Source organism: Cinclus cinclus, chromosome 3 (genome assembly GCF_963662255.1).
Source record: "Cinclus cinclus chromosome 3, bCinCin1.1, whole genome shotgun sequence".
Classification (NCBI taxonomy): Eukaryota; Metazoa; Chordata; class Aves; order Passeriformes; family Cinclidae; genus Cinclus; species Cinclus cinclus.
Genome location: NC_085048.1, coordinates 57,147,885 through 57,175,405, shown reverse-complemented (window position 1 = coordinate 57,175,405; position 27,521 = coordinate 57,147,885). Strand labels below are relative to the sequence as shown.

General features: G+C 40.9%; 2 protein-coding genes across 6 annotated transcripts in view; one reads left to right on the top strand and one right to left on the bottom strand.

The window, feature by feature from the left end:
- The window catches only part of LOC134042532 (coiled-coil domain-containing protein 170-like), a 46,236-nt gene extending 43,438 nt beyond the window's left edge, over nt 1-2,798 (bottom strand). The window contains exons 1-3 of the mRNA XM_062490032.1: nt 2,748-2,798; nt 1,271-1,376; nt 502-743 (exon numbers count right to left, since the gene is read on the bottom strand). Of these exons, the coding sequence (XP_062346016.1) occupies nt 502-743; nt 1,271-1,376; nt 2,748-2,797 (398 nt within the window). The 5' untranslated portion in view covers nt 2,798. The remainder of the gene's footprint in view (nt 1-501; nt 744-1,270; nt 1,377-2,747) is intronic.
- A 146-nt stretch (nt 2,799-2,944) lies between these two features.
- RMND1 (required for meiotic nuclear division 1 homolog) lies at nt 2,945-23,568 on the top strand. Of its 5 annotated transcripts, none has more exons than XM_062490029.1 (12): nt 2,945-3,023; nt 5,689-6,203; nt 10,238-10,346; nt 13,103-13,178; nt 13,526-13,565; nt 16,592-16,692; nt 17,958-18,064; nt 20,055-20,146; nt 21,036-21,112; nt 22,227-22,347; nt 23,039-23,155; nt 23,396-23,568. In XM_062490029.1, the coding sequence occupies exons 2-12, from the start codon at nt 5,703-5,705 to the stop codon at nt 23,426-23,428; spliced, it is 1,374 nt and encodes a 457-aa protein (XP_062346013.1). In that variant the 5' UTR covers nt 2,945-3,023; nt 5,689-5,702; the 3' UTR covers nt 23,429-23,568. The 5 variants fall into 5 exon arrangements, 4 of the variants coding, with proteins under 4 accessions (XP_062346013.1, XP_062346012.1, XP_062346015.1 ...); XM_062490028.1 differs by lacking the exon at nt 2,945-3,023 and adding an exon at nt 3,972-4,231; XM_062490031.1 differs by lacking the exon at nt 2,945-3,023 and adding an exon at nt 3,984-4,231 and having other exon boundaries at nt 20,082-20,146.
- The last annotated feature ends 3,953 nt before the right edge of the window (nt 23,569-27,521 follow it).

The window sequence follows — 27,521 nt, the reverse complement described above, 5'->3', positions numbered from 1 at the left end:
CATGGTCTGCAAGCACTGCTGTAACTAAGAAGCTGGTGTAGAATGAACAACAGGGGCTGCTGTAAGAAACAGTTCTCAAATGGTAACTTCGGATTGCAAGCAGCAAAACAAGTTAGAATTCTCAACAGATTTATGGGTCTCTTACTTTGTGTTTAAGGCTTAAGAGAAAATTCTAGACCAACAAACCTTGTAGAAAGGCTACATGAGTTTCATATCTCAATTCACATTAATCTGCAAGGCCAAGACATACAGTCAGGCTGAAGAGTTTTCAAGTAAACCAACTCACCAAAACTGAAGCATAAAAATAAGCTTCAAATTCTGCTGAATGTAAGAAGTAAAGGTATTAATTTTAAATCTGAGGGGCTAAATGAGGAAAACGGAATATGGTAGAAGCCTAAGATCTTCTTTCATCTTACTCCTCGCTGTCTTTCTTTTTCCCAAAATAAAAATGGGAAAGATCAATGTTTTGAGAAGTAATATATCAAGCCCGTAAATACTTACTTTTGTGCTAATGCTGCATGGATTCTTCGATACATGTAACATTCTACATACAGCCAAGGGGACTGAAACCAACTTGGTTCTCCATTTCCATTTGGTAAATTTCGTTGGTAGTCAAGGTATTGGTTCCACAGCCCAGCATCAGGCAACTCATCTTCCAAAGGGGTCACTGGCTTGTCTGTTTGCAGCTCATTCCGCAGCTTGGAGAGGAAAGATATAGCTCTCTTCTCTGCTTCAACACCCTTCTGAAAAAAGAGAACAAAAGTTCCTATTCTGTATGTTTATTCCTGTAGAGACACAGATCAACTGTTCATGGAATGTGTGATGTTTTAATTGCCATATGAGAGTCCCTGACAAATCACAGCTTGATTCGACAAAATATATTTTGGTGAATAAAGCTCATTTCAGATGCAAGATCCTAAAATGAACTCCATACGGAACTTATTTTTAGATTGGACTTTTTGCTTATTAGAGGTGATGAGAGTGTTGAAACAGTCATGTTCAGAAGGCGTTACTGTCTATTAAACACTGCATCAACATAAAAACCCAAGTAGTGATGCAGTTGCAGAAGTGACAGATCAGAAGGAAAAGGTTAGACAGAAAAGTGTGTTACAGAACTAATAAAAAAAAACTACTAAAAAGAAATTATTTTTTTAAATTCAGACAAAAGGATTGAGACAAACAAGTCTCACCAGTAAAAACAAGGTAGAGAAAGGGTCTCAATGGCTAGAGGGGAATAAACATCAGGAAAAAAAAAGGCCCTTACTCTTACCTCACCATGTTCTTCAAAAAATTCATTTTTATGTCGATGCAAAGTATCAATAACTCTCGTGAGGATCTGGGGAAGTCTGTCTTTAATTGTAAAATATGCAAAGGATCTAAAAAAGAGAGGATCAATTATTATCAGCAAATTACGAAATTGTTTCAATTTTTAAAAACAAATGAAAGGTCTTTGTGTTGGTTTGGGCTGGGGTAGAGTTAATTTTCTTCTTCACAGCAGCTGGTATGGGGGCTGTGTTTCAGATTTGTGCCAGAGACAGTGTTGACAACACAGGGGTGTTTTTCTTACTGCTGAGCAAGGCCTGCACACAGTCAAGGCCTTTTCTGCCTCACCCTACCCCACCAGCAAGGAGGCTGAAGGTGCACAGGATGTGTTGGCAGGGGACAGAGCCAGGACAGCTGACCCTAACTGACCCAGAGGCTACTCCAGACCATATGGTGTCATGCTCAGGAATGGAAACCAGGAGGAAAAGCTGGCAGGGAGCCACTGCCCGGGCATTAGTCAGTTCATGGTGAGCAACTGCTTTCATTTGCTTTACTTGATTTTCTTGAGTCCTATTTCTCTCTGCTCTTTTCATTACGATTTTTTATCATTCCCATTATTAAACTACTCTTTATCTCAGCCCACAAATTTTCCCATTTTTACCTTTCTCATACACTTCTCCCCACCCCACTGAGCTGTCTGGTGCTTTGCTGCCAGCTGAGGTTTTAACACAACTGTATTAAAAGTGGCTTTACCTGCCCTTAAAGCAGCAGACAGCAATAAAAAACAAAACCAAAACAAAACGAAAAAAAAATTTAACTGGTCAGATTCTTGTGCCTACTCTTGCAGAGGATTATAAACAGCAGCCTTTTCAAGGAAGAAAAAGCTAAATGACTGGCCCTGCCAAAACAGCGAAAAATTGCAAGCTAGTTCTAGGCTAAAACGCGACCCCTATTGTTAAGACACCCAGATGCAAAACCTGGGAAATGTAAAATTAAAAGCACGAATATCTGCTCGAAGTTTACCACGTGTCTCCTATCAACAAGAAACGCGCTCTCCATTATACACTTGATTTGCATTTTCTCCAAACGCTGTTTATGTACTAGGACAACGAGCAGAACGCTCCACAGAGAGCGCACAGCCAGCCCAGAGGACGATTTTTCCTGTGAGATTTCCACCCAATGGGTTGTAACCCCGGAGCCGAGCAGCTGCACCGGGAGAGCACGGGACCGGCGCCGACACCGCCCCACGGCCGGGCCGGGCCGCAGACAGCGGCGGCAGCGCCGCACCCACAGCGCCGCCTACGGGCCCCGCGGGCCGCCGGCGCTGCTGTCCCCGCCCGCCCCCCTGGGCCAAGAGCCGCCCCACGGCCCCGCCCGGCGCCCGAAAACCTCCGCTCCCCGGCGGCGGGGCGCCGGACGGCCCCTCAGCTCCCCCACGTCCCCCGCCTCGCTGCCGGTGACGAGCGCGCCAGGCCGTGACGGACCCCTTAAACCTGCCCGACAGGGAGACCGGGAGAGCCGGTACCGCCGCCATCTTGCTCCGCCCCCCCCCCCCGCGCGCGCCGGAGCACCGCCCTTCCCCTGCCCCCTCCCGGAAGCGGCCCCGAACGGCGGCCGGACGTTATTGGCGCGCGGGCCGCGCCCCGCCGCGCGGCGACGGACGGGCGGGGCGTGTCGGCCCGCGCGCCCTGGCGGGGCCCGGCGGGCGGTGGGCGGGGCCGCGGCTCGCGCGGCGGAGAGCGGCGCGCCCCCTCCCCCAGGTCAGTGCTGGCGCGCGGCGGCGGCGGGAACCGCCTCGCCCCTCCCGCCGCGGCGGCGGCGGCGGGCGCGCGCGCGGGGCGGGGGAAGGGAGGGGAAGGAGGGCCGGGCCGGCGGCGCGGCGGGCGCCCTTGGCGGCGCCGCCGGCTGGAGCTGCGGCGGAGCCCGCGCGGCGCCAAGGGAGGGGTGCGCAGCTCTTCCTGGGACAATCCCGGGGCGGCGGGGCCCGCCGCAGCGCCCGCGGGAGGGGTGTGGGCGAGCCGAGGCGGCCTCGCTCGCCCTTTCTGCCGGGTCCGATCCTGCCGAGAGCGGCGGGGCCCCGCGACCTTCCTCGCGAGGAGGGCGCAGTTTCGGGGCGAGCAGGAGCCCCTGCCTGCGGGTGTGAGGGGCGATTCCCAGCCCCGTGCTGTCCCCACCCCAGGATACCCCTATGGCGGCGGGAGCGGGGCGGCTCCCCCGCCATTCCCCGAGTCCAGGTGTCGCTGCCCGGGGGTGACGCAGCAGCGGCGCAGGCCGGGCGTGGGGGGGCCCGGGCCCCCCGCGCGTTTGGCGGCGCTGTCGTCCGCGCCCGCCAGGGGCGCCCGTGAGTCGGGTGGGGTGGGGGCGGCCTCGTTCTGCCCGCGCGGGCGGGGCGGCCTCGCCTTCCGATTGGTCGGCTGGCGGCCCGCTGTGCCCGCCCTCCCGGCTCGCAGCCAATAGGAGCGGAGCCCTGGCTCCCCTGCGTCCCTTCCCCCCGCTGTTGCCGCAGCGGCGCTGCCGGGGGCGGTGCGGCCGCTGTTTTCCTTGGGGCAAAGGACGGCAATGCGGAGGCAGGGAAGGGGCGGAGTTCCCGCCACCCGGGGCTGGCGCTCCCCGGTGGCAATCTGGAGCCCTCCGGGCTGCGTGGGCCGGGCAGAGCTCGCGGACTGGTCTCTGCCGGTCCGGTCCGCCCGACGGCGGAGTGGGCCCACCCTATCCGTGCATGCCGGTGGTTGTGCCGCAGCAAGCCGGGCCTGCCTGCAGCGGGCGTGGCTAGAGTGTGCCGTATGCTGAAGAGACACTGGAAAATAAACCCCACTTCCATGCCTGCTGCTCGGAGGTGGCGCCTCCTGCCCTGTTGTGGTCGCCCTTCGTCCCGCTTTCTGCTTGGATTGCTGCGTTCGGCTTGTTCTGGCTCGGTGCGTCTGGTGCCGCAGGTCTGACGCCCAGGCCCCTCGATGGAATTCCGTCTGTATGAGCTCTCTTTACTTGTAACTTGCTGTAAGCCTGTACAGTTGAAAAATCATTCCTGGCATTACCGATCCGGGATGAGGTTTAATTGGCTAGGAAAGCTAGCAAAACAGTCTTGAGTCTCTTTCTCCAAGAGACAAACGCTACACACTCTACACACTGCTGGAGACTTTACCCCTTACCTCAGCCCTCCACCAACTGGGTTGCAGGCTTCTTTTTTTTTTTTTTTTTTTTTTTTTTTTTTTTTTTTTTTTTTAGTTCTGCAGCTCTTTTTTTATCCAGGAGGTTTCAGGCCTTTAAAAAGGTAAATATGCCTTGTCCTGTATGGGGTCGCTTTTTAAATATAGAACAAGTTTAAAATGAAAATAATAGTTTATTCCAGTAAGTATGCTAATAACAGGATTCGAAATTGGGCAAAAATGTAGGAGTGAAGAGCATGTAAAGATAAGCCCATTCTTCTAGGTATCCTTGTCAGGATGAAGGGCTTTTTCTGCAGCACACGCCATGATTTGCTCTTTAAATGTTTATTTGAATTATTGTGTTAAATATATTTTTAATACTGAAGATCCTCCCTTCAGTTTTTGAAAAATATTCTGAAATGGGGAGGTTTTTGAACTAGACAGCTCAATGACTTTTTGTTAATAATTTGCTGAGGATGACTTTTGTGTCACGGGAGAAATGTTCTTGATTAAGAAAACTAGATGAGGGTAGGGACTTGTCACTGAGTTTTTTCAGCAAATGAAACACACCCACTGAGGTACTGAGTCTGTGAATATTTTTATTTTATTAGCTCACACAATGTAGTGTAAATATAGTAGGGTTGCTGAGTCTGAACTGCCAGCATAAGGACACTATTGTGTTTCAGGCTGCATGGTGGCTCTGCAGGCAGGCCTGGTGGTCCCTGTAGCACCAGGATGTACTGGCAGGAGCAAGGCTGTGAGTCGGTTCCATTCTCGCTGTGGTCAGGACAGATGGCTGGGGCTGGATCTGTGCTCAGCTGTTCATGGCACAGCAGCTGGAGCTGATGCTGAGCAGTGTGTGTGTTCTGTAGGTGACATTCCCATACAACCACGTAGTTATCTAATTGTTGTTTTTATTACATATCACAGTGATTCACAGCATCTGATGTCTTCTTTAACGTGTGATTGCTCACAAGCAGTGACATTACTGAAAGTGCAGGCTGCTGCACAGAATGAGCAGCCAAAGGAAGAGATGCCCACTTGCATATTCACACAGCAATCAGTTCCATTTTTTTGCCACTTGTTGCAAGCACACAGATGTGTTTTGATCTTAGAGTGTTTCCATAGGATCAAAAAAATCTCTTTATTCCAACCAATGTCATGTGCTGAGGAGTACTAACACATGCAAGAGTAGTGTGGACCACCTTTTAGATAAAAGAGAAATAATAATATTTGTTTCCAAAATGTTGATGGATTATTTTGTTTGTTTTAAATACAGTTTAGAGGGAAGAAATGAGACTGAAACTTCTGCACCTTCAGACGAGATCTTTCCACGCTCTAACAACAATATACCAATACCAAAGCTTTAACAAAACTGGATGTCTACTATTAAAGCTAGATAACGAAGTTGAAAGAACAGCTCACAGAACAGCAAAATCTTGGAATTTGTATGCACTGAAACCTTCGTCCCCTTGGTTGACAAGTCAATGTGTGCAAGTCAGGAATTGGCATTTTCTCCAAGGATTTCTGTCCACTTTGGGAAGAAATGTTTATTGTCAGAACGGGGAGGGTTTTTTCTCATCCTGGAAACATTTGGGTGTGACGATGATGGATAGCTACAGGCTCAATGCAGAGTGGATCAAAAAGCTTAGGAGCACAGGATCAAGATTTTATGCAGTTGTATCAGCTGGTAAAATTGTCCCCAAACCCAATAACCAACCAGTTAAGAGACCACCAAAGGCACCGAGGACCAAGCAGCCATCCAGAACGAACCTGCCACTCTCAGCCATGGAGGTGAAGTATAACATTTACAGTCTGTGTGGCATTAAGGGAGTGCATCAATTTAATTTACATTCAGATTTGGGTTTAGATGAACGTTTTAATGAAATTAACACCATTATTTACACTAGTGTTGGAGCTTTACAAATAGAAGCAAGCTTGATAGAAATTGGTATGTTTGGTATTTTGAAAGTAAAATGGAAGTTTACTTGCAGTATGTTAACAGAAGTGGAGGGGAGATGAGTGGTTATAAAGTGGAAAGGTGAAGTGCATTAAAAATAGTTTTGACCAGTGCTTTCAGATCACATTTTCTATTGAGAAAGAAAGTTTAGCTTTCAGAATAATTTAACTTTCTCTACATTTCCTTGCTTATCCAGATCTACCCAGTTTTAAGGTTTGACTCAAACAGAAATAGAAGCGAAAGTAAGTAGCATAAAGTTTATATTCAGATTAGATTTCAGATGGGAAATGAATGTGCAGATGTTGCCTAGGTTACCTGAGAAAGATCATTCCATGTGTAGAAATAGCACCTTGATCATCAGACTCTGAGGTCTACAGAGGAAATGCAACAACACCCTGTTTTACATACAGTGAGGTATGATGAGGAAGAACAGTTAAGGCCAGATCTTAAGTACACTTGAATATAGGATTTCCTATATGGTGAATCCTGGCGTCAGATGTGTTACTGTTCTCCTCAGTTTAAAACAACCAAGTTCCAGGGTTTTTTTAGTAAAAAAGTATGATAGGTGAGACTAAAACAAGCACTGTGTCTTCAGAAATGGCTTCCATGTTGCACAGTATATCTGTTACATGTTCTACTCAGTGTGAGCAGAGAAAAGTTTTAGTGCTTGGCTTCTCAAAGCTAAGCTTCTGATCAGTATTTTGTGTGATAAGCTGGTATATGCCTTAGTGTAACATAAAAGAGTTGGTTATAGACAATTTAGTTTCCACTCATACTTTCATGTTGCTTTGGAAGAGGAAAGTGAAAAATATTAGTCCTGAAACACTATGCAATGTTTCCAGCTTTTTAGTCATGCTATGACATTACATTCAGAGTTTGATTATTCTTGGTTTTGGGTGAAGTGACATTTTTGAGGCTTTTAAATGATGGCATAGAATGCAGTTTCTTTCTTTGACATTTTTATATATATGTGCAAGTAACATGCAGTGCTACTTTAAATTTTTTTCATTGTGAAGAAATGGAGAAAATACTGCCTGATATACAGAAATAATAATATACTTCCCGAGGAAGCTTTTGCATGGGAAAATGCTGGGCCAGACATTACCTCTAGTATTGCAGGCTCTAATGCCAGTTGCCTTAGGGACATCTTCCCATCTTCTCCTGCTTCTGGAGACAGCAGCTGCAGGCCCAGTCCCGAGGTTTTCAGTTAGAGAACCCTGGGTATCTGTGGTGTTTGCTGTGTGGGAGGGCCTGACAGCTTGCACCTTTCTTCTGCAGAGCATTTGGTGAATGAGATCCTTCCCATCCTCCCCAGCACTGGTCTCCATGTGTTTTTACAGGCAGAGTTCTGGGCACCAGCAGTGATAAATGGTTGTACAGCCAGTTTTTCAGGATGGATAAAGGAGTTCCTTGAAAGCAGTTAAGTGGTTCAGTCAGTCCATCAGTGAGTGGTACCACTGCTTGGATAACCTGGTAAGATCAGATTGCAGGAAAAGCCTCTGAGTTAATTCTTATTGCTACAGCCATCTAGCATAGAGATAGCTGGAAGTTCAGGCAAAGACATAGTATTTACTGCCCTTCAGATAAAGACTGATTCCTGTGGTGATAAGAGGTCTAAAGTTCATCCTATGGATTTTTTTTCCTAAAATTTTTAGTATGCTAGAAGTGGAAGAGATGGACTAAGGGGAGTTACAATTACATGAGCCTGTACAGTTGTTGGGGGCATGATGGTACAGAAAATGAGTTGTCAATGTACTTGGCTGTCCTGTGTGCTGCTCCAAACAGAATCTCAATAATGCTGTAGGCAGAAAGGAGGAGGGGGTGAGTAGCTTGAGTTCCTTTCTAGCACCAGTGCAGGGGATGTATTCTGGGGTTTTTGAAGATTGCACATGAAAGTGATGTAGCAGGAAACATTAAGGTTGATCAGCCATTTAACACTTCTAATTTAGGATTAGCTGAGTCACTGATTGGAGTAGGATTTTAGGCTGTATCTCCACCAGCACCCACAGGCGTATTTTAGGTGTCTTAATCACAAAATATGCCTAAGCCGAATGTTCTCTATCAAACAAGATTTTTGTAAATATCTAAGCAAAGCAGTACATTTTAACAAAAAAAAAAACCAAAAAAACTAAAGTAGCTCATACCCAAAATGCTATTTCAGGCATGTAGCTTAACAGAAAACCTCTGGTTGGAACTAGATGAGAAATGTAGCCATTGAAACTAAAATTGCAGCTGTAAGACACAAAATCAATCCTGTAGTGTGTTTGCCTTGAAATGAAGACTAGCCCGAGTAGTAGACTGTAGGAAGCACAGAGCAGGATGGAGATTTTCAGATTGTATACTAACTACAAGATGAGAATTTTCTCCCTTAACTCTTGACAGAAGAGTTTCATGGCAGAGCACGTGTACTTAAAATAACCAGAGGTTTTTGGAAGAATCTTCAGATTCAGATATATAATTGGCATTGGTGATTAAGCAATTGAGAATGGATTTATACAGTTGAAATTGTGATAATGAAACTTGATACTTCAAGGGAACTGAAAACTCAGTTCTGTTCCGCTGTTAATTCAGCCTTCTAGCACAGTTGTGGGAATATGCCTACAAAATTGCTCTCTGAATATGATAATTACTTTGAAAGCTTATTTTCTGCTAGTGGTTGCTGAATTAAGATGATGTGCAAGCAAAGCTTTGGATGTGATAGTAGAATGTTTGCATTAAAAAAGAAAAGTTCCAATGTGAGGTGGTGATTCTAATGATCGGTGACAGCCTCCCGCAGGGAGCAGAACCCCTCTTGAAGCCTTGCTATTTGGCAGCGTATGAGTGCTGCAAGAGTGTAACTTGGATTTTAGGTTGAAGTGTATTGTGAGCCTAAATGCCTACAGATGAGCACAGTTCTTTTGTTCATTTGTTGTTAGTTACATCCGCATTTGTATTAGTTACTAAAAGCTGGGAAGTGACTGATCCACAGTGAGATGTTGCTTTCTGGATATTTTCCACTACGTTGTACTGAAAAATAGTTTTGCAGGTCATGCATGGTATCAGAACGAAGAAATACTCTTCAAATGAGTAGCAGAATTTGCAAATCAGTTTATTATGACTTGTTTGATTAATCAAGAAAATCTCACAACTCCTTTCACGTCAGTGATTTTTTCCAGTTATTTCTTTGAATGTGACATTTTAGTTGTTGAAGATTGTGGGCTGTTGGGACAAACTGACCACGGTGTGCTGTTGGACTGTGTTGTCAGTGCTGCTAGTGCAGGACGTGGCTCGGGGTGGGGGGAGGGATGGGGTAGATGTGCAGCACCTGCAGCTGGCCCGGAAGGTCGGTGACTTTCTGTGCTGCAAGTGGCTCAGCCCTGGCAGTAGCCTGGTGCGTGGCAGAGCATGACGTTTGTGGTTGGAGCTTCTGCTTGATAAACAGACTGGGGTAGTCAAACTCCATTTATGCTTAAAACACGGATATTAAAAACTGCTGTCAGGAGTGTCTTGCCTCTGGTTTTAGTGGTCAGCCGAGAATGTCATAAGCCGTGGGATGGCAGAGCAGCAGCAAGTGCAGCTCTACTCTTCAAGTATTTGATTGGCATTCAGGGAAGAAGGGTTGTCTTTGTGGCTCTGCCACAGTGTTTTTTTGTTGTTACTTCACTCATGCCACCTGACTTGTTCTCAGTGTGTGATTTGCTTTCCCTCTTAACAAGGAGCGAGTACACTTGTTAGTATATGTACACCAGGTGGACATCATGCAATGATACCACAGAACAGTGCATAAATTAAAATTGTCACTCTCTTAATAAGTTCAAAGCAAACAGTTGTCTTACTACCACCGTGCTTCAGCCTTGCCCTAACTCAAATCTCTATTCCTTTGGCACAGAATCTGATGCAGTGCACAGCCTTTGCAACAGCAGATGAATATCATCTTGGTAATCTGTGTCATGACCTGACTTCACATGGATATGTTGAAATAACAAGTTTGCCTAGAGGTAGATTTTTGAAACATATTAAATGCAATGTTATATCATGGGAAATAAAATATGGGGTGAGGGATATAATTTTTATAACTTCATGTATTCTTACTCTGATAATATCCTGAAATATATCATACTGCCTGTAAAATTACTGCTTTGCCTAAAGGTTCTATTTGCCTAAAAATCCCCACAACAAAACCTTTCAGAATAGCCATATGAGCAGCTCTTTCTCTTAGCCTCTGATAATTTCTCCCAACATTACAATTACAATAGAAGTATAGAAAAATTACATGTATGCATGAGAAATAACTTTGGAAATTGACTGATAACAGAGAATTTCTATAGATGGTCACTAACTGAGTGTTAGTTTTTGAATGTTTTATTTTAATTAATCTTTCAGTAGTGAGGTAGTGCAGTACATCAGCTGTCAAAACAGTTTTGTAAATTGAAGTGTTGCATCTTCTTTCTGTACCCAGATTTCTATTAATGTAAATCACAGCATTGGAGAGGAAGGCATGCAGGAGAGAATCTTGTTGACTAAGTGAAATGGGAAAAATACACACATAAATGTTTAGTTCTAGTAAAGAGAATGCTGTTGATACTTCTTTATTGGGTCAAGTATATCCTAGCAATTGTTGAATGCTTCACTTAGGTAGGCTTCAGTAAAATAATTGATTCTGGTTTCCATATAAAGTATCTCTGAACACTTGGGAAAGTATGGCTTGGAAATAGATTCAGTATACTATAAAAGAAAAACAAATAGATCTTATTATAGCTTAAGGAACCTTATGCCCTGGAACAGCTGTGATTTTCATATGTCAGTAGTAGAATGCATTTTCTTCTTCCTTTGAAAGAACAGATTATATGAAGCTAGGAGAAGGACAGGCAGTTAGTTAGTTACTTCATGGGCATTTCAGTAGGGCGTATCAAAAGCCTGGCTGCCTCTCAAATAATAATCTAAGTCTCTTTCAAGAACGAGATTTACTAATGATTGTCTTGTTCAGAAAGATGAACATGAAAGAGAATGCCCACTAAAATATAGGCTTCATGTTCTTTGTAGTTTCTTTGTATTAAAACTAACCTTGGTTTCATAGCTTTGGGATAGAAACTTTGTACAACCCTAGGATGACCTTGAATTAAATGTTACTGTTGATGTTATTTTACTCAGGGAGTGTCGGTTTTGTCAGTTCCTTTTATTTCTTCATGGTGTTTTTGACTCATAAGCACTGTTTATCAAAGGTTTTGAGGAAGTAATGATGAAACGATATTGAAGGAAGTAATAATGAAAGGATATTGGATTGTGCCAGCAGATCTGAAATGTTGTGATGGTTGGCATGTGCATGTAGCAGTGGTTGGTTACCAAGCCAAACATTGAGTCTGGGAAAATAATTTTTTAAAATATTACCACATAGAAATCTAAAATAGCAGGTACTGTGTGAATTTGTTGCTTTGTAGTGTTTTCCAAAGCATTATTCTTGGTTTTGACCTCTTTAAAAACATTTTAGAGGCAGATCCTTCACCTCCATTTAAAGTAGGCCAAATTCTCTTCAACAGTGTGTGTTTTGGCTGGAGTGGATAAATAAAGATATGGCTGGTATTTGAAAAAGCAAATGAGAAAATGTAGACAAATGTTAGTTCCATGATGAACTCAAACTTCACACCTAAAACTGCTCTAGTTATTCATCCAATTATATGTTTCTGAACTGAAATAGCAAGTGGAAGAAAAGTCTTTAAGGGCTCATTCAGACCAACTGTCTGGTCCCAGTTCGGGTATTAGCAAAAGTGTATCTGGTACTTGGTCATCTCTCTCTACTGCCTCAGTCTACCTGGCCTCTATGGCCTGAGCAGTAAAGCAGAAGGTAGAATTTGTACACAGGCAGAAGTAACAACGTTTGATACTCTGTCACTTGATTTGTGATTTTCCTGCAGAGGTGTTTAAATTTCTAAGGCTTAGCTGTTAGGCCCTGCAAAATCTTTATGAAGTCTCACTTTAAGTAGAATTAGAAGGGTTTTTTGGTCTAGCTTCCACTAGTGCTGAAACAAAACAAGTCATGCTGGTTTGAAACCTCATCAGGACCTCCAAAACTTCATCTGTCTTTGTGAGTGGCACAGTGGAGAAGATTTGTAGGAGAAAAATCAAACCCCTGTTTTGAGAACCCAGAAACCACATTTTGTAAGTTTGGGGGTATGTACTTGGACTAGCTCTGGTTTCAAATTTGTTTCAAAAGCACACTTCAAATGTGCAGGAAAATACAGGTGTAGGCTCTCCTGTCTTGGGGCTACACTCTTTTAAGTTTCTGACTGGCAAAGCAAAGTCAGCACAATTTCAGTGCAGATTAATCCCTCAGTGTATAGAAAAGAAGAGCTTCCAGGCAAACAGATTTGAATGGTAATTTCTCTGCAACTGTGCACAACTTTCACAGTTCTCTCACATTGCATGTCCACTTCAGTATTCTGTTTCTGGTTATTTTCAATTAATGCATCAGTTTTTTCATAAGTCTTTTTTTCTTCAATGCTGCTACATTTCAATAACTGAAGATTCTGATGAAGTTCTCAATAGAGGCCCAGTCGGTATAGAGTGTGACAGTTCAGAGAAGCAGTGTAGTTTGATATTATAGTTGGTCCCTGGCAAGCATTTTAATCAGAAAAATAAAATGTGGGGCTGGTTGATGTGTTAGTATGCAACTGTTGAATTACATGCTTTCAGCTATCAGCTGTTGTGTTTAGAAGTGTGATTAATTATTCAATTTTTTTCACTTATTTCAAACTAGATGCTGCAAATGTTTTAGTGGTCAGTACTGAGAAATCTGCAAAAGAAGATGATCCTGGCATGATTTTTTTTTTCAGGTAAGCTATAGATCATGCTCAAAACATAATGTGTCATTATAGTAATAGTGGGAAGGAAGTAGTGCAGCTTGCTAGATCATTTTATCTTATTACCTCATGAAACTCAAGGAATAACTGTCCAGTCAGAATGATTTAAAAAAATCAGAATTATTTAAATGGTTAAAAAACACATTCTCATGGTTTTTCATTGAAATGTGGTTAAAAAGCAACTAGTATATCATTTCTGTGAAGATAGTCTTAAGTTTCTTGATTCCCAATGACAAAAATTGCCACTGTACAATTTGAGTATTCCATTAAAGTACATTTAAAACAGTATGATTACACTCAGTTTTTCCTTGAATTCACAGGGAAGGGGCTGTTGTATTTTGGAATGTGGAAGAGAAAAGTGTAAGTAAAGTGAAACTTGGTTAAAACTGCAAAAGCAGGTGTTTTGTCAGTCTCAGAAAGCTCAGCGTGCCAGAGGTTTGTTTCAGAGATTGATCTTTCTATGAAGGAAAAAAACTGATTGATTTTTCTCCAAAGAGTGCAGGTTCTTGCCTGCTGCTGCCCTCAAGTGTGTGGGGTGCTGATACATCACCTTTGAAACTCATCTATTTAAAACAAAAATCTGAAACCTTAATCTAGTGAGACTGACAAAAAGAAAATTCTTGCAGCTCTACATTCTGAAAAAGTACATCAGAAAAATCTGCCTGTGGATGATTGTTTGAAAAGCACTTATGTAACAGAAAATGTGTTAGAAGAAAAGGATCATTCTATTCTATTCCATTTTAAGTCAGAACTATTAAAGACATATGTTTGTATATCCTTGAAAGAGAAAAAATAATTATAAGCAACTCTTTAATAGTGTTCTGTGTTTTTACCAGCCAGCAGTTTTCCTGAAGGAAGTTTATAATTATTAAATATGTTGCTGACATACTATAGTTTGGTGCTTTGCTGACCTAGAAGGGTGTGCCAGAGGCATATCTTTTGTAATGAATATATTTATAGTTATTTGATGTTTTAAATGTATTTTTATTACTGTGGTTAAACTGGATTCTAGATACAAAAAGTATTGACTTCATCTGTAGACAGAGTATGTGAAATTCAATGGTGTACTAAATAGATGATACTGAGATGCATGGAAATTCACAGGAGGATTTCATTTAGAGCACATGGAAACACAGAACTGCTTTTTCTAAATGTAATCAATTTCTAGATTCAAGCTCACTTTTTCTGTTTCTGAACTGGAATGTTTCTGTTTTCTTGTCTGTTTTGAGGGAGTGTCAGTGTATCAGGTGTCCTACAGAAAGACAGCAGTTTTCCCTTCAGACCTTGCCTGTAGCTCACTTAGGATGCTATGGCTGTAACTACACTACTGATTAACAAGTATCACTGAAGACCAGCTGACTTAACTCCTGATGATCTTTGAGTTGGACACCTCAACCCACCAGAGTACTCTGAAAATTCTCCTGGTGTTTTACATGTTTAAATACCTTTGAAAATTTGATACCTTGTTTTTCTGGTCAATACTAGTATCAGTAGTTGGTCCTTTGGTAGCTTTATTTATGAAAGAGGAGGAAAAATGCCTCTCTCTGCTTATTGAAATCATAGTCAAAGCTGTAACTGCCAAACTGCTTGCTCAAATAGAGGAAGTATATTTATGGACGTGCTTTAATGAACTGAAAGGAAAGGAGAAAAACTCCAAACTGGTCTGTAGAAAAGAAACTGAAAGTAATTCAGTAAAACAGAATATAGAATATCAGTGCAAATGGACAAAAGTATCCTAGAATGACTTGTAGGAGGAAAAAACTATTTTAAATTACCAGACACTTAACAGGAGAAGCAACAAATACAGACTGATCACAAAAAGAAATTTAAAATACAAAGTATGAGTTTCAAATACCTAAGTAGGAAGATTGTACAGCAGCTTCCTTCCCAAAATAGCAAGGGCAAAAAGAAAAAACAGCTTTGAGGTTTTTTTCAAAGGCAACTGTGTGACGTAAGTGCCCGTAATAGCAAGAGTTTGCAGCTAGTGACTCCAGAACATCTCTTCTAATTAATTTTACTGTGTCACAGCTAGTCCCTTCTCTAAAATTAGGCTGGGCCTAGAAGCAATGCCAGGTTTGCACTGCTGAACAGTCCCTGAACACTGCTCTTTGGCTGAGGTGACTGACCTCAGAGCAGACGCTTCCTATGTTTTCATACCCTTTTTTTATCACAAGACTTGAATTATATGGCAAGTCTTAGTCATGCTAATATTGAATTCAGGATAACGAAAGGAACAGTTTCAGCTATAGGATTGAGGGGTTTTTTTTTCATTGAAAAATGTTACTGTGCTACATAGATGGTATCACCACGATTCTTGAAAGCAATGAAGAGGCGTGCAGTGCAAAGAAAATCCCTCTTGCAGGTGATCCAACAGATTTTTTTAGAGTAATTAATGTGGAGAATATGCTTTATGAAAAATTTAAAGGGTACAGTTTTGTGCTAGAAGATTAACTGTGATATTTTATTTTAAAAAGAGAGTGCTTTTAAAGTATGACTTAGTAGAAGATTGAACTCTTAAGAATTTAGGCATAATAACTATTATGGTTTTGTGATTTGTTTTTTTATTGGCTGTTGTGTATTTAAATGCCTTTTAAAAACTTGTAGGTGAGTGCTTTTTTTAGTTCAGAATTTGTTCCAATTGCAGATTATTTTTTTGAAGGGGGCCTTGTAGCATATAAAAAAGGAACAACAATGAGAGATCCTAAGTCAAGTATCAGAGGAGAAAGTTTTGTGAGAGAAAAGGGCTCTTTCTTCTGGCACCAGGTTCTAGTGTACTGGAGAATAAAGGAGCAGTGAGATTACTTCTGCAAATAAAATTGCACATTTAACTATTTACAGGGATGAATGTGGCAGCTGAAACAAGTTTTCCAGATTTTTGTAGTGGTAAAGGATTTCTGTAATATAACTGACCTCTGGTAGCTCAAACAAGACTACTGATTTCAGCAGCAATCAAAACGGCTGATTTAGCAGCAAGCTAGTAATTTTATCAGAAACAACCACCTGATGTACTTCTCCTAAAAATTCATTCCCACACTCAGACATTGTCAAAATCTAATACAGCTCATTGTTATAATACTGAATATATCCATGTTGTCCTTACTGCTGCTGTGGCTAATCCTTACCCTGTTCCATGTGTGCACATAAAAATGACATTTCAGTTTTCCCAGAATCATTGCAGTTGGTCATAGCCACAAATTCTTCTCCAACCACAACTGGTTTCAGAAGTAAACTATGTCAATAATATAACTTCATTATTTAGCACATCTCTTCATTGTTAGGTAAATAACTTCAGCATGAGGGTTGCATTCATCAGCCTGCCCTATGCAAGCTCTTTGTAGAGTGATAATTTTACTGCATGGTAACTATTGCTGCAATTGTCTCCTTAGATGAAGAAAATCATGCGAGTGCTAGAGCAGCATGAAATTCAGCCATATGAAGTTGCACTGGTCCATTGGGAGAATGAAGAGTTGAACTATAGAATAGGAGAGTAAGTATCTTCAGGCATTCTGTATATAAAAGCTAAACCAAAATTCAAGCACCTAAAACCAAATTCAAGCAAACGTAATTCAGCTAGTAAAAATATACTTGTCCTTACTTTTTTTTCCAAATAAGTAAAATAAAGAAAACAGTAAATCTGAGTTGACAAATGTTTCTGTCTTGGTAAACTTGCAGGTAGTGGCCTTTGTGATTTGCTTATACAATAGATCTTGTAAATAAGAAGCTCTCTGCCCACACAACTCTTCAGCGATCCCAAACAGAAACTTTGTATGTCACAGAAAAAAAAAAAAAAAAGCATTATTGAGATGAGTCTCATTTAAAGAGGATGCTCTCTATAAGCTTTCTCTGTGTATCCCTGAGGTTCATATACAAAGATGTAATTTCTGCATATACTTCATTTCCTAGGAAAGTTACAACTTAATTACTGTGTAGTGATAAACCTGGCAAGTTATCTTTGCTTGTTAAATAATGTTTTTTCATCATGGAATGAAAATTACCTCTATAGAAATATTTCACAGTGAAAATCATTATATAAATTACCTGTAATTTTCCAACAGCAACAAAGAGCAATCCCTAGACAGGACACTGTTAATATTAGGAACTGAATGAATGAGGTTACCTTATTTAAGGTCACCTGATAAGGAGTTAGGTGTTTGGTTTTCCCTGACCGTTTGAAAACTGCATGTACTATTTAGTTGTGTAATTTGTGATTCTTGACATGCTTCATTTTGCTTCTGCATGTTTCATAGTGAGATTCACATAAAAAATTGAACAAGTCTTTCGTCTCCTTTTCTTTGTTCCTTGCCCCCTATGCAACAGAGGTTTTAGGGAAAGTAACATCATAGTGGAGAGGCAGTAAGGTTGATAAGAGTGACAGTGGAAAATGAAAACAGAAAGATAACAGAGGAGCTAATAAGCAGAATAGAGGCCAGCAGCCTGCTTACTCTGAATTATCTGTGTGTATGCAGCAATGCTATAGTTACCATCACAGCATGCTGCACTTGCATTTACACACATAAAATTTGGCCATAATATTTGTCTTACACTGAGGAATTAATTTTCAGTGATTTGTTGTGAATATCATCAGGCTGAACATGAGTAAAATGCAAAGGGGGGGGGGGGGGATGATACCTATACAGATATGGCATACCTTATCTAAATAAACAACCATCCTTTCTTGCCTTGTTGATTATTCTTTAATGTTCCTATGCTGGTGACTCAATGAATATGCTTCCTTCAATCTTGCCTTAACAGAGGTCAGTCAAAGCTCCATAAAGGACAAATCTTGTTAAATTCTGAGCTGGATAGTGATGAAGTTGTTCTGCAGAAGTTTGCCTTTTCAAATGCTCTTTGTCTTTCTGGTAAGTTAATATTGTTTGTACTATGTAGTCTATGCTACAGATATTGTGAAATGTCATTGTTAGTGGGACTTGTACAGTGATGGGCTGGAAAAGACTTGGTATCTGGTTTAGACAATCTTTTAAAGAGTGATTGTGCTTCAGATTGAGAGGATTTGTTTTCAATGATTTTACCATGTTTTCTGTAAAATGGAATTGCCTTATTCAATGGGAACAATTTTAAAGCTGAACAAAACACATTAACAAACATGCTTTGCAAAAGATACACATTCTACTGAGCATCCTGTTCCCCACCCTTGAGAACTATCCTAGGATAACGAGTGTAGAGTTCAGTATTAGAAACCTCTCGGTAATCCTGTGTAATTGGTTCATACTGACATCATTTCCTCTGACAGAAAAAGCTAGATGTCAGCTAAAGAAGTGATACAGGGTAGTTACTCTCAGCTGGAGAAATGTATCAGTAACACGTAAGTGGACTAGAGGCACAGATAATGTTTTGCAGGCTTATTAGCCATGGTAGCAGACAGTGGGAGGCACTGTGAAGAAGTCAGGCTCACCAGTTGTGCTGCTGCATGAGCAAGTAACACCTGTCTGCTGCTTGAGACCTTGAATGATGTAGGAAGTAGGAGTTAGGAGCTAGCAGCAGTAAGGCTGTTCTCGAAAAGGCCTTCGAGGGAAGTCTGGTCTGTCTACCTCTACTGCCTTTAGGGTAGATGCCAGGATTCCAGTAGTATTTTGTGGCAGTACACCTTTACACAGGAGAGAAACAGAACGCACATTTTTAAAGTGCTACATCATATGATCAAAGAGTACAGTGTAACTAAATGGTTTCTGACTGTTGAAGGAAGAGCTGTTGAGAAAAAAGCATATTGTTCTCTGTAGTTTTCTTATTCATAAAACCACTGTATGGAAGAGTAGTGCTTTCTAAAAGGGAGCAAGGGATTTAGTCCCAGGAGATAATGTTCAGTAAAAATAAAGGATGCAAGTATAGTCCCTAGTCAAATTTATCAACAGCAGAAACCAACCTCTGTCAAATAGTGTGTGACAGATTAAATGCTTTCTGGCTGTTTTGGGGGTTTTTTTCAGGGGCTAAATTTAAAGTCATTTAAATCAGTGACTTGGATTAGGCCTCTGTATTCAAAAGATGAGTGTGCAAAATGCTCAGCATTTGGTTTACTGGCAATGTCCTAACCAGATGATGCTATTATTACCACAGAAGAGTTCATTTTGACAATTAAATCTTCCCTGATTAATTTTTTCTGGTTTCATGGGGTTAATTTTTGATCTGTTGCTACTTCATTCTTGTCTGGGAATCCGTGGACTAAAGAACAAGGCACAAGTTATATTCTCATCTTGTAGAAACATTTTTCTAGGTTCAAGCTGAGGCATAGCAGAATTTTATGTTGTCAGTGCAAGTGCTTCCATAGAACAAAAGTTATTATCTTTAGTAACAGTACATTCACCTAAAAAAAAGGGATATTGCTCAAGTTTGAATTGAGCTTCAACAGGAGCAGGTGGTGTGTCTGTACAAGCTAACTCTCTGTGGTTGGAGCACAGTGCATCAATACTGCACTAATGGAGAATGAGAGCTGGGCAGGACACTAGAAATGCACTGAAGGCTCTTGAGGTACCACATGAAATCAGCCTAATGCCACATTAGCTCATTATCTCCAACTTCCTTGGAATGTAATTTGCAGAGAGCTCACACATCCAGTAGAGCACTTGGACACACAGCCTCTGAGCTGAAGCAAAAACTCTGCAGGGTCTCAACTGATCACTGGGAGAAGAAGGCTGCGCTCATGGTGAAGCTGGTTCTGTCTGCAGAGCTGTGTCAGTGCCCAGCCCAGATCTCTCCACTGGTACATGAACAGTGATTGTATAGTAGAAACTGTAACTTCTGCACATAGTATCTGTAAGCATCAGCATGTCCTGAAGCAGCCCTGTTGGCAGATTTAAAGTTACAATTACTTGAAAGCATATGTACCTCTCACAGTCTTCTGCTTTGTCATCTCTGTTGCAGTAAAGCTGGCTATTTGGGAATCATTACTGGATAACTTTGTGGAATCTATCCAGTCAATTCCTGAGGTGAGGTCTTGTTTGTAACTCCCCCCTCCTTTTCTCCTGTGTTTTATAAAAGACCAGTCCAGATCTAGCTAAGGATTGGAAAAAAGCAATTGAATATTCAACACATTTGATGGTAAATCCATCAGTGTAGAGAAGCTCAGAACACCTGCAAAGTGGTTGGACAACAAATCATCAGCCTTTAAAGGGCTGGGAATGGGGTTCTGCATTGTAATATTTCCCATGTTGTGCCACTGTCACTTGCTACTGGTGAAATTTATGTGTAACAGGACAAGCAGCAGTTAAAAACCTGACCAAATACAGTGTGTGCTAACTTGGGCTGAAAATAATGTGCTTTGACTTGAATATAATGAAGAGCTCCAGTGAATTACTTAGAAGTTTCTCATGAGACTTAATTACAGTACAAAGCCCATATGATGTTGTATTTTAAAATGAGATTTGTAGGGTTCAAAAGAGAAAACGTTGGGTTTATTACTTTTATATGAAGGAAATAAATGGTAATACATTGATTGTTGTAAGGAGAAAGTCTGTAAAAAGGCTAAGGAGTGGCAAGGTAAAAAGAACACTGTCATGATTTTAAAATAAAAACAGCAGGAAGGAAATACAAATGATCTCTTGTTCAGGAAATCATTTATAGAAAATGCCCCAGTATTTCTTTACCTACTGATGACATACTCAGTGATTTATTGAGAAGCCTGCAGGAACCATTTGCACAGTGATATTCTTAGAAAGCTAGAGAAGCAAGGCACTAAAGCAAACAAAACTAAAATTTTAGTAAGTACAGTATGCATTCCAAGATTCTAAGGTACTTTAGGCTGTAAAACTCTGGACTTCTTATTAACTACTAGTACATGTTACTTGATGAAGCAGTGAAGAACTTCCTACTTTCCAGATTCTAAAGTCAAGAAGGAAGGTAAAACTCTCTCATGCAGATGTGATGCAGAAAATTGGAGAACTCTTTGCATTAAGGTAACTTTTTTGGTTACACCCAAGACATTGTATTACACAGAATGCACAATGTAATTTTTACATGATACAAAGAGCACAATACACACTAAATAGAGCAGGGTGAGATGGGGTGGGAGAATTCCTTCTTTTGACTGGAGTCTGTGTGCTATTTACATTAGTAAGGGGACCCACTGGCTCACCACTCACACTGGCATTTCAGCTGCAGGCGTTAAGCAGGCAGTATATCATAAATTACCAAATACCACACCCTTTTCCCTTCCTGTGTCCAGCAGCACGTCTCTTAACTAGTAATTACAGTAGATACTACTACAGCATGTAAAGGAGGAAGGTAGGTGGGTAGGTAGAACTGTTAACTGCAGCCTAGAGTTGGTAAAAATCTTTTGTGAGTTCTGTCCTTCCCTTGACTTACTCAGAAACCACCGCTAAGTTACTGGATTTAATGTATTTTCCTCCCTCAAGTGAAATTTGGCCTTTGACAATACAGACCATTACACTCAAAAAAAAAAAAAAAATTGTTTTTTAGTAGTACCTTGGACATTTTGGTGGGATGTTTTTCTTATCTCAAATGCTGGGCTACTTGAAGAACTGATAAGTAACAACACCTACAGTGACGTTCCAGATATCCAGAGGTTTATGTTAGCACTATGTTGAAGGCAGGAGATTTTAGCTTTTAGCCTTTATGATACTTGGACCATAGCCTGATTCTGAGGGGTGTGCTGTGCTCACAAATCCAGCATGCAGTACCAGTCACATTCAGGAGTTCTGTATTGTTATTTTGTGTACTGCTTCAGTGAGCTGCCAGCATAGCCAGGGACCTCTCTACAGGTATCAAAAATTAAGGAAGGTGACAGGTTGAGGAGGCAGTGTAGGCATAAGACAAAAGTAATTTATGTTCAAAACAGTTCCACAGTAGAGTATTCCCAGAAAAGTTTCAGGAGATACAAACAATCTTAAATAATCACTCCAATTGTATTTTTACTATGAAAGGAGATTCTTTTCATATTCTGTGTAGAATTACAGGAATTTTTTCTTATGTCATTTAACTGCATGTAAATATTTGCTCCTATATTCACCAAGAGAAAGCCTGAACTACAGTAGTACCCATTCTTTTTAGACACCGTATAAATTTGAGCTCAGACCTGCTGATAACACCAGACTTCTACTGGGATAGAGAAAAACTAGAAGAGCTTTATGACAAGACTTGCCAGTTTCTCAACATTAATCGCAGAGTTAAGGTGAGTGTTTTATTGTTGTAAGAATCTTCCATGCTCAGATCAGTTGTCTTTGGCTCAGCAGGGTCACAGATTGTTCCACTAATGTGCTTTAATTGAAGAAAGGGAATTAATAATAAGATATTATATACTCTCCTCTCTTCCAGCTGTTATTAGCCCACTTGCATGTTTACCAGGTTTAGGTTAACCTGCCTCACATTAATGAATTGTTTACTTCCTGAGCCACTAAATTAGGTTTTAAATATTTAGAAGAACTGAGAAGTGAATTCTTCTTACTGCCATGATCATTCACGTCAGTTCTTGAAAGGTGACATAATATTTAATGCTGAAAGGAGAATAAACATGAAAACTACCCCTCCTGGTGGTACAGCAATCATATATATTTGATTTTGAGACATTCCAGAAAGCTGTATCTTCTTTTGCTTGTGACTTTTTCATGAGTAGTTATCACCCAGAAACACTTCAACATCTGTAGATGTATATCTAAGTTTCTATTCTTTTGGGGAAGCTATTGAAATAACAGGTTCGTTTATACTGAAGCTTCTGTTGCTTGTGCATGCTGTCTTAAGAGAATTTTCTGTTCTATTTTGCAGAGGTGTTAACCCCTTTCTAGTTCTGTGGAGTGTGTTTCCCTGTGTAGTGATCTGATTTCATTTCTGGAGTCCAGATTTGTGATGTTTGTAACTGCTTGCAGGTAATGAATGAAAAGCTGCAGCACTGCATGGAGCTGACAGACCTAATGCGAAATCACCTGAATGAAAAGCACGCACTGCGCCTTGAGTGGATGATAGTAATACTAATCACCATAGAGGTTGGTGGGGCTTTTTTTTTTCAATATTAAGAACATAATAACAAGTGCAATTTCTGTACTTCATAATTTGAAAAATAAGATTACTGTATTAATGTGATGTACATGGGGATTAGTATTTGTTCTTTGCAACTTTCAAATGGCAGCTACAGGTACTTTTCAGATTATCTGATTTCATATAAATAGATTTAAAGATTTTTAAATAAAATAAAAATTCATATCCATGTGTTTGCTCTTCCACAGGTTCTGTTTGAACTTGCAAGGGTAGTTTTCTGATGACAGAACAAACTCAGAAGAAGAAAACAGACAAAACAATAGAGAACACAAGGCTTGGAAAATATGCTTCTGGAGAATCATGAAATTGTCTCTTGATAAATCTCTAAATCTTCTACTCAAATAAAATAAAAATTAAATCAGTCTGTGAGCATTATTCCCAACCACTGTACTAATGATGTTAGAGAGAGCTTAACCTATGGGTGTATCTCATCTGCTGCCTGTATTTGGTGAAGGATTCTACTGCTTTACCCCTAACAGTTAAAATTATGCTGAATACTTTTCTACTTTGTGTATTTCTGATTGTTTTCTTTCATGTTTACCAGCACATTCTTGGAGACCTGCAACATTGTCCCAAGCTTGGAACTGGCATTACTATTTGTTCTCCTGGCATGATTTTATTATATGTGGCAGATTATTTATAATGTTATGTTCCATCCCATCACAAAAGTAGTGTTTATATACTTGTATGGGAATACATTTATTAAGATGTAGTACTATTTACATTAATTTTTTGCATTTAGTATTCATATAGAGGGGGAATTAGTTGATCCCAGAGGTTACAGGGAACTGTAGCCAAATGGTAAACTAAACAAAGAGTCACAGAATTTCTCTGTCCACCTTATCATGCTATTTGACTTTCATCAGTATGAGCTGAAGGAATGAGCATAGGGTAAGGTGTCTTAATTATCCTCTAAGTTTCTTCTTTGTTATTTTTAATCTATTCCTAGTCCACTGAGTGTTACTTATTAATGAGAGGATGAATGGATTTTTTTCTTAGCAACTTCTTTTTCTGAATGTATTTTCAGATACTGGCAGACAACTCCTATTTTATTGCCTGTTTCAAATTCACTTTAGTGTACTAAATAAGGAACAGAACCCAAAGATTCTGTGAAAAGCTCCTGGAGCATCATTAACAAGCCATGATGACTAAATTCTGGCTAAAAATGTAACTACGGTTGCAGTAGCTTACTGTTCTCTCTTCACCTAAGAGCATTATGTCTGAGTGCAATAGTGGACTCCTGTTGAAAACATAAAACAGACAGAATGGAGAAAAAAATAAAAGTCATGTACAGCTAGCAAAAGCATCTGACTGTAAACCCATCCTTTCCCCATAAATTACAATACAATGCCATGGGTGCCTCTGAAGAAGCAGCCCCTGCTCTTAAGAGTAGGCTTTCTCCATTGGAATCAGAACAGATTGTCGCTGGAGGTCTTGGTTCTGGAATAGCTCAAGTTCCTCTTCTCTGAATTGCTGAGAAGGTCTGAATGATCAGGCCCTGCTCAAAGAAGTGAAATGGTCAGAACAGCTCAGTGACAAAGAGTTGGCACTGAGGAACTGCTCTGCATCAGTGGCCTGACTTATACAGCATTGTTAAGAAACAACAATTACATCTTTTATGCAGCAGGAAAACTTACCAGGCACCATTTAATTTCAATAACAGAGAATTAGGTTACATTTTAATTCTAATTTTTCCAGCAAATATTTTTCAGGCTTCTCCCTTGCCCACTGTGAGGTAATACTTACACTCAAGGGCATTAGTTCCCAGGTATTTCAAATAAATTGATAAAATGTAAATATGCAGACCAACTGTACCGCTAAGAAAAGTGGTTTGTAACAAAGTTATTGGAGGACTCCTAAATGCTCTTTAAAAGTGTAAAGTATCTAGGTTTGATTATCTTAAGTATTCTGTCTCAGGACTGTAAGAGTTACCAACACGTCAAAACAAAAGTAGCACAGTTACTTTTGAAACTGTCAGTCGGTTTATCTTGGCACATAAAATCACAGGCATAAAGTCATACTGTGCTTCTTGCCAAGCCCCCAACCCTGCTTACCCTATTGAGTGGCTAGTAACAGTTTAAAAAAATCCAAAAGCTTCAGTTAAGCCTTAACTGACGTTTGCAACTATGTATCCATTTTCTGCTGGGGTACACACTGGCAGCTGTATCCATGCATGAGGGGGTTTTGTTTCAGCAGCTAACTCTATAGAGAATCCTCCTGCTATATTCCACGTAGGGAACCAAGCTGGGAATTGAGTGCACCAAGAATGTAACTTGAGCTTTCACAGCACAATATACCAGGGAGCAGAACCCTCTGTGACCACACAGCACGTGGGAAACTCTCCCTGCCTGGAGTCCCTGTTTCTGCTTCAAGCCAGAGATCCCCTTGGGGAACCTGTGCACATGTACACATGGCCTGAGCAGGAGGACGCTTTATGGCAAAGGCAGGATGAGACTCAAGCTCCAGAAGCAACACATATCTGCCTTATTTGTGAGAACACGCCCATCTTTTGCCTGCCTCACCCACCACATGCTCTCCCAGTGTAATTGAAAACAACAATCATCACTAAGTTTGCACAGTTTGAGTCTTCATCAAAATGGGACTACTATAACCAGTAAGGGTCACATGAGGGAAAAAAAAAAAAGATGCAATAGCAAGAAATACAGAATATGTATGGAAAACTGGAGAGGAATCCTAAAATACCCAGAACTCTGAAATTTTAACCTGTTTAACAAAATTAAGACTGAACAGTAAAAATCTGTTCATATGGAGCCTTGTCAGACCATTCTTTATAACCAGCTGTGCAAACTGCTATCTGTGCTTTTTATGTCAGATATGGTAAAGGATAACTTACACATTATTTTCTTTGGCAGATCTGCTGGGAAGTAGTCACAAGAGTAGCTATTTGTAAAACAACAAGGAATGCTAAGAGCTGTGACTCAATTCCAGACCTGTTTTTCTGGGGTGACAGCACTCCTGGGTACAGAATCAATCCCTGCTCTCTGCTGCACTGTTCACATCAGCTCTGCTTGCCGGATGCATACACACACCTCCCTGGAGCTCTGTCACTGAGAGCTGCTTCCTCTGGAATACCTCACCAGCACGGGCATTACAAATGCACTTGGGAACCACTGCAGTTTGAATCCTTTTTTTCCTAAGGAAAACAACACGTGCAAGTACATATATTGCTGTAACTTTACAGTCAAGCTCCACTAAAAATGTCTCTCCAGCCAAAAGGACATTGTCATGTTTGAACTTTACCTGTTAAAAGTGGACGGGCCACATGTAAAAGGCTAATTTTGGACTAAGCCAGAGGCAGGAAATTGGCAGCTAATCACCACTGCAATAACTGTTGTTAGTTGGGTTACACTAAAAATGCCTGACAGAGATGAGTCTCCTAACAAGAAAAACTATACATACAGTTAAACCATTTCCTTAAATGACATACATTGTACTGAGGAAAGGATGGTTAAAATTATTTCCCCTGGTCTAAACTGCAACGACTCAACTAGTTTTGTTCACTAGCTGTAAAAACAATTCCTAATATCCCAATACCAAAAAAACCAGCTTAGCCTACAGAACAACAAAGATCCATTTCTTCATCTTTTCACTTCATACAACCTACGCAAAAGGTGACTCATGCGCCATGGATCTCCTTCACCTCTCAGACCACCAGACCTACTGGCAACAAAAATGTGAAAGCTCAGATCTCCTTGGGGATGACCACTCACCTATCACGAACGTACCCCAACAGCAAGACAAGGAAGAGCACAGAAGCCAAGGCAAGAAAAAGCAGAGCCATTCCACCACTGCTGCTGGGCTCTTATATCAGTTTTCCCAGGGATCACTTTTACATTCCTACAATACTGTCTGAAAGACAGGTGAGACTTGGACAAACTGTGTGCACAATTCTAATGGGTAGGACAGAGTCCTGGATGAAAAGCTTGGAGACTCCCAGAGGTACTCAGAGGTTCTAGCAAGAAGCTACTGCAGCTGTCACACTTGTCACCAAGCCTTCTCACCAGCATAAATCAAAAGTGGAAGTATTAGAAATGGCAGCTGTGCTAATAAAACAGATCTACAGCAGTGACATATTTTTACTACAGTTGTACCCATGTTCCCCATACCTTTGGGGAACAATTCGCATGCATTGGCTAGGATACACAACTCCCAGATCCCCATGGCTTCCACTCTTCTGGGAGTGTCAGCAGTGTTGCAGGGAGCAAAGAGCTCTTCAGAACAGTGACTCTGCTCTCATACTTTTCAAAAATGCTGAGAAATTTGAAAACTCTCAAAAAATCTTAGCCCTTTAAG

What these genes read in the sequence shown, in the direction of transcription:
- RMND1 (XM_062490029.1), top strand. Translation starts at nt 5,703, where the DNA reads ATGAGACTGAAACTTCTGCACCTTCAGACGAGATCTTTCCACGCTCTA. An exon ending in GGCATGATTTTTTTTTTCAG is followed by an intron (nt 13,179 to 13,525) that starts GTAAGCTATAGA and finishes TTGAATTCACAG; the next exon opens with GGAAGGGGCTGTTGTATTTT. An exon ending in AAATGCTCTTTGTCTTTCTG is followed by an intron (nt 18,065 to 20,054) that starts GTAAGTTAATAT and finishes TACCTCTCACAG; the next exon opens with TCTTCTGCTTTGTCATCTCT.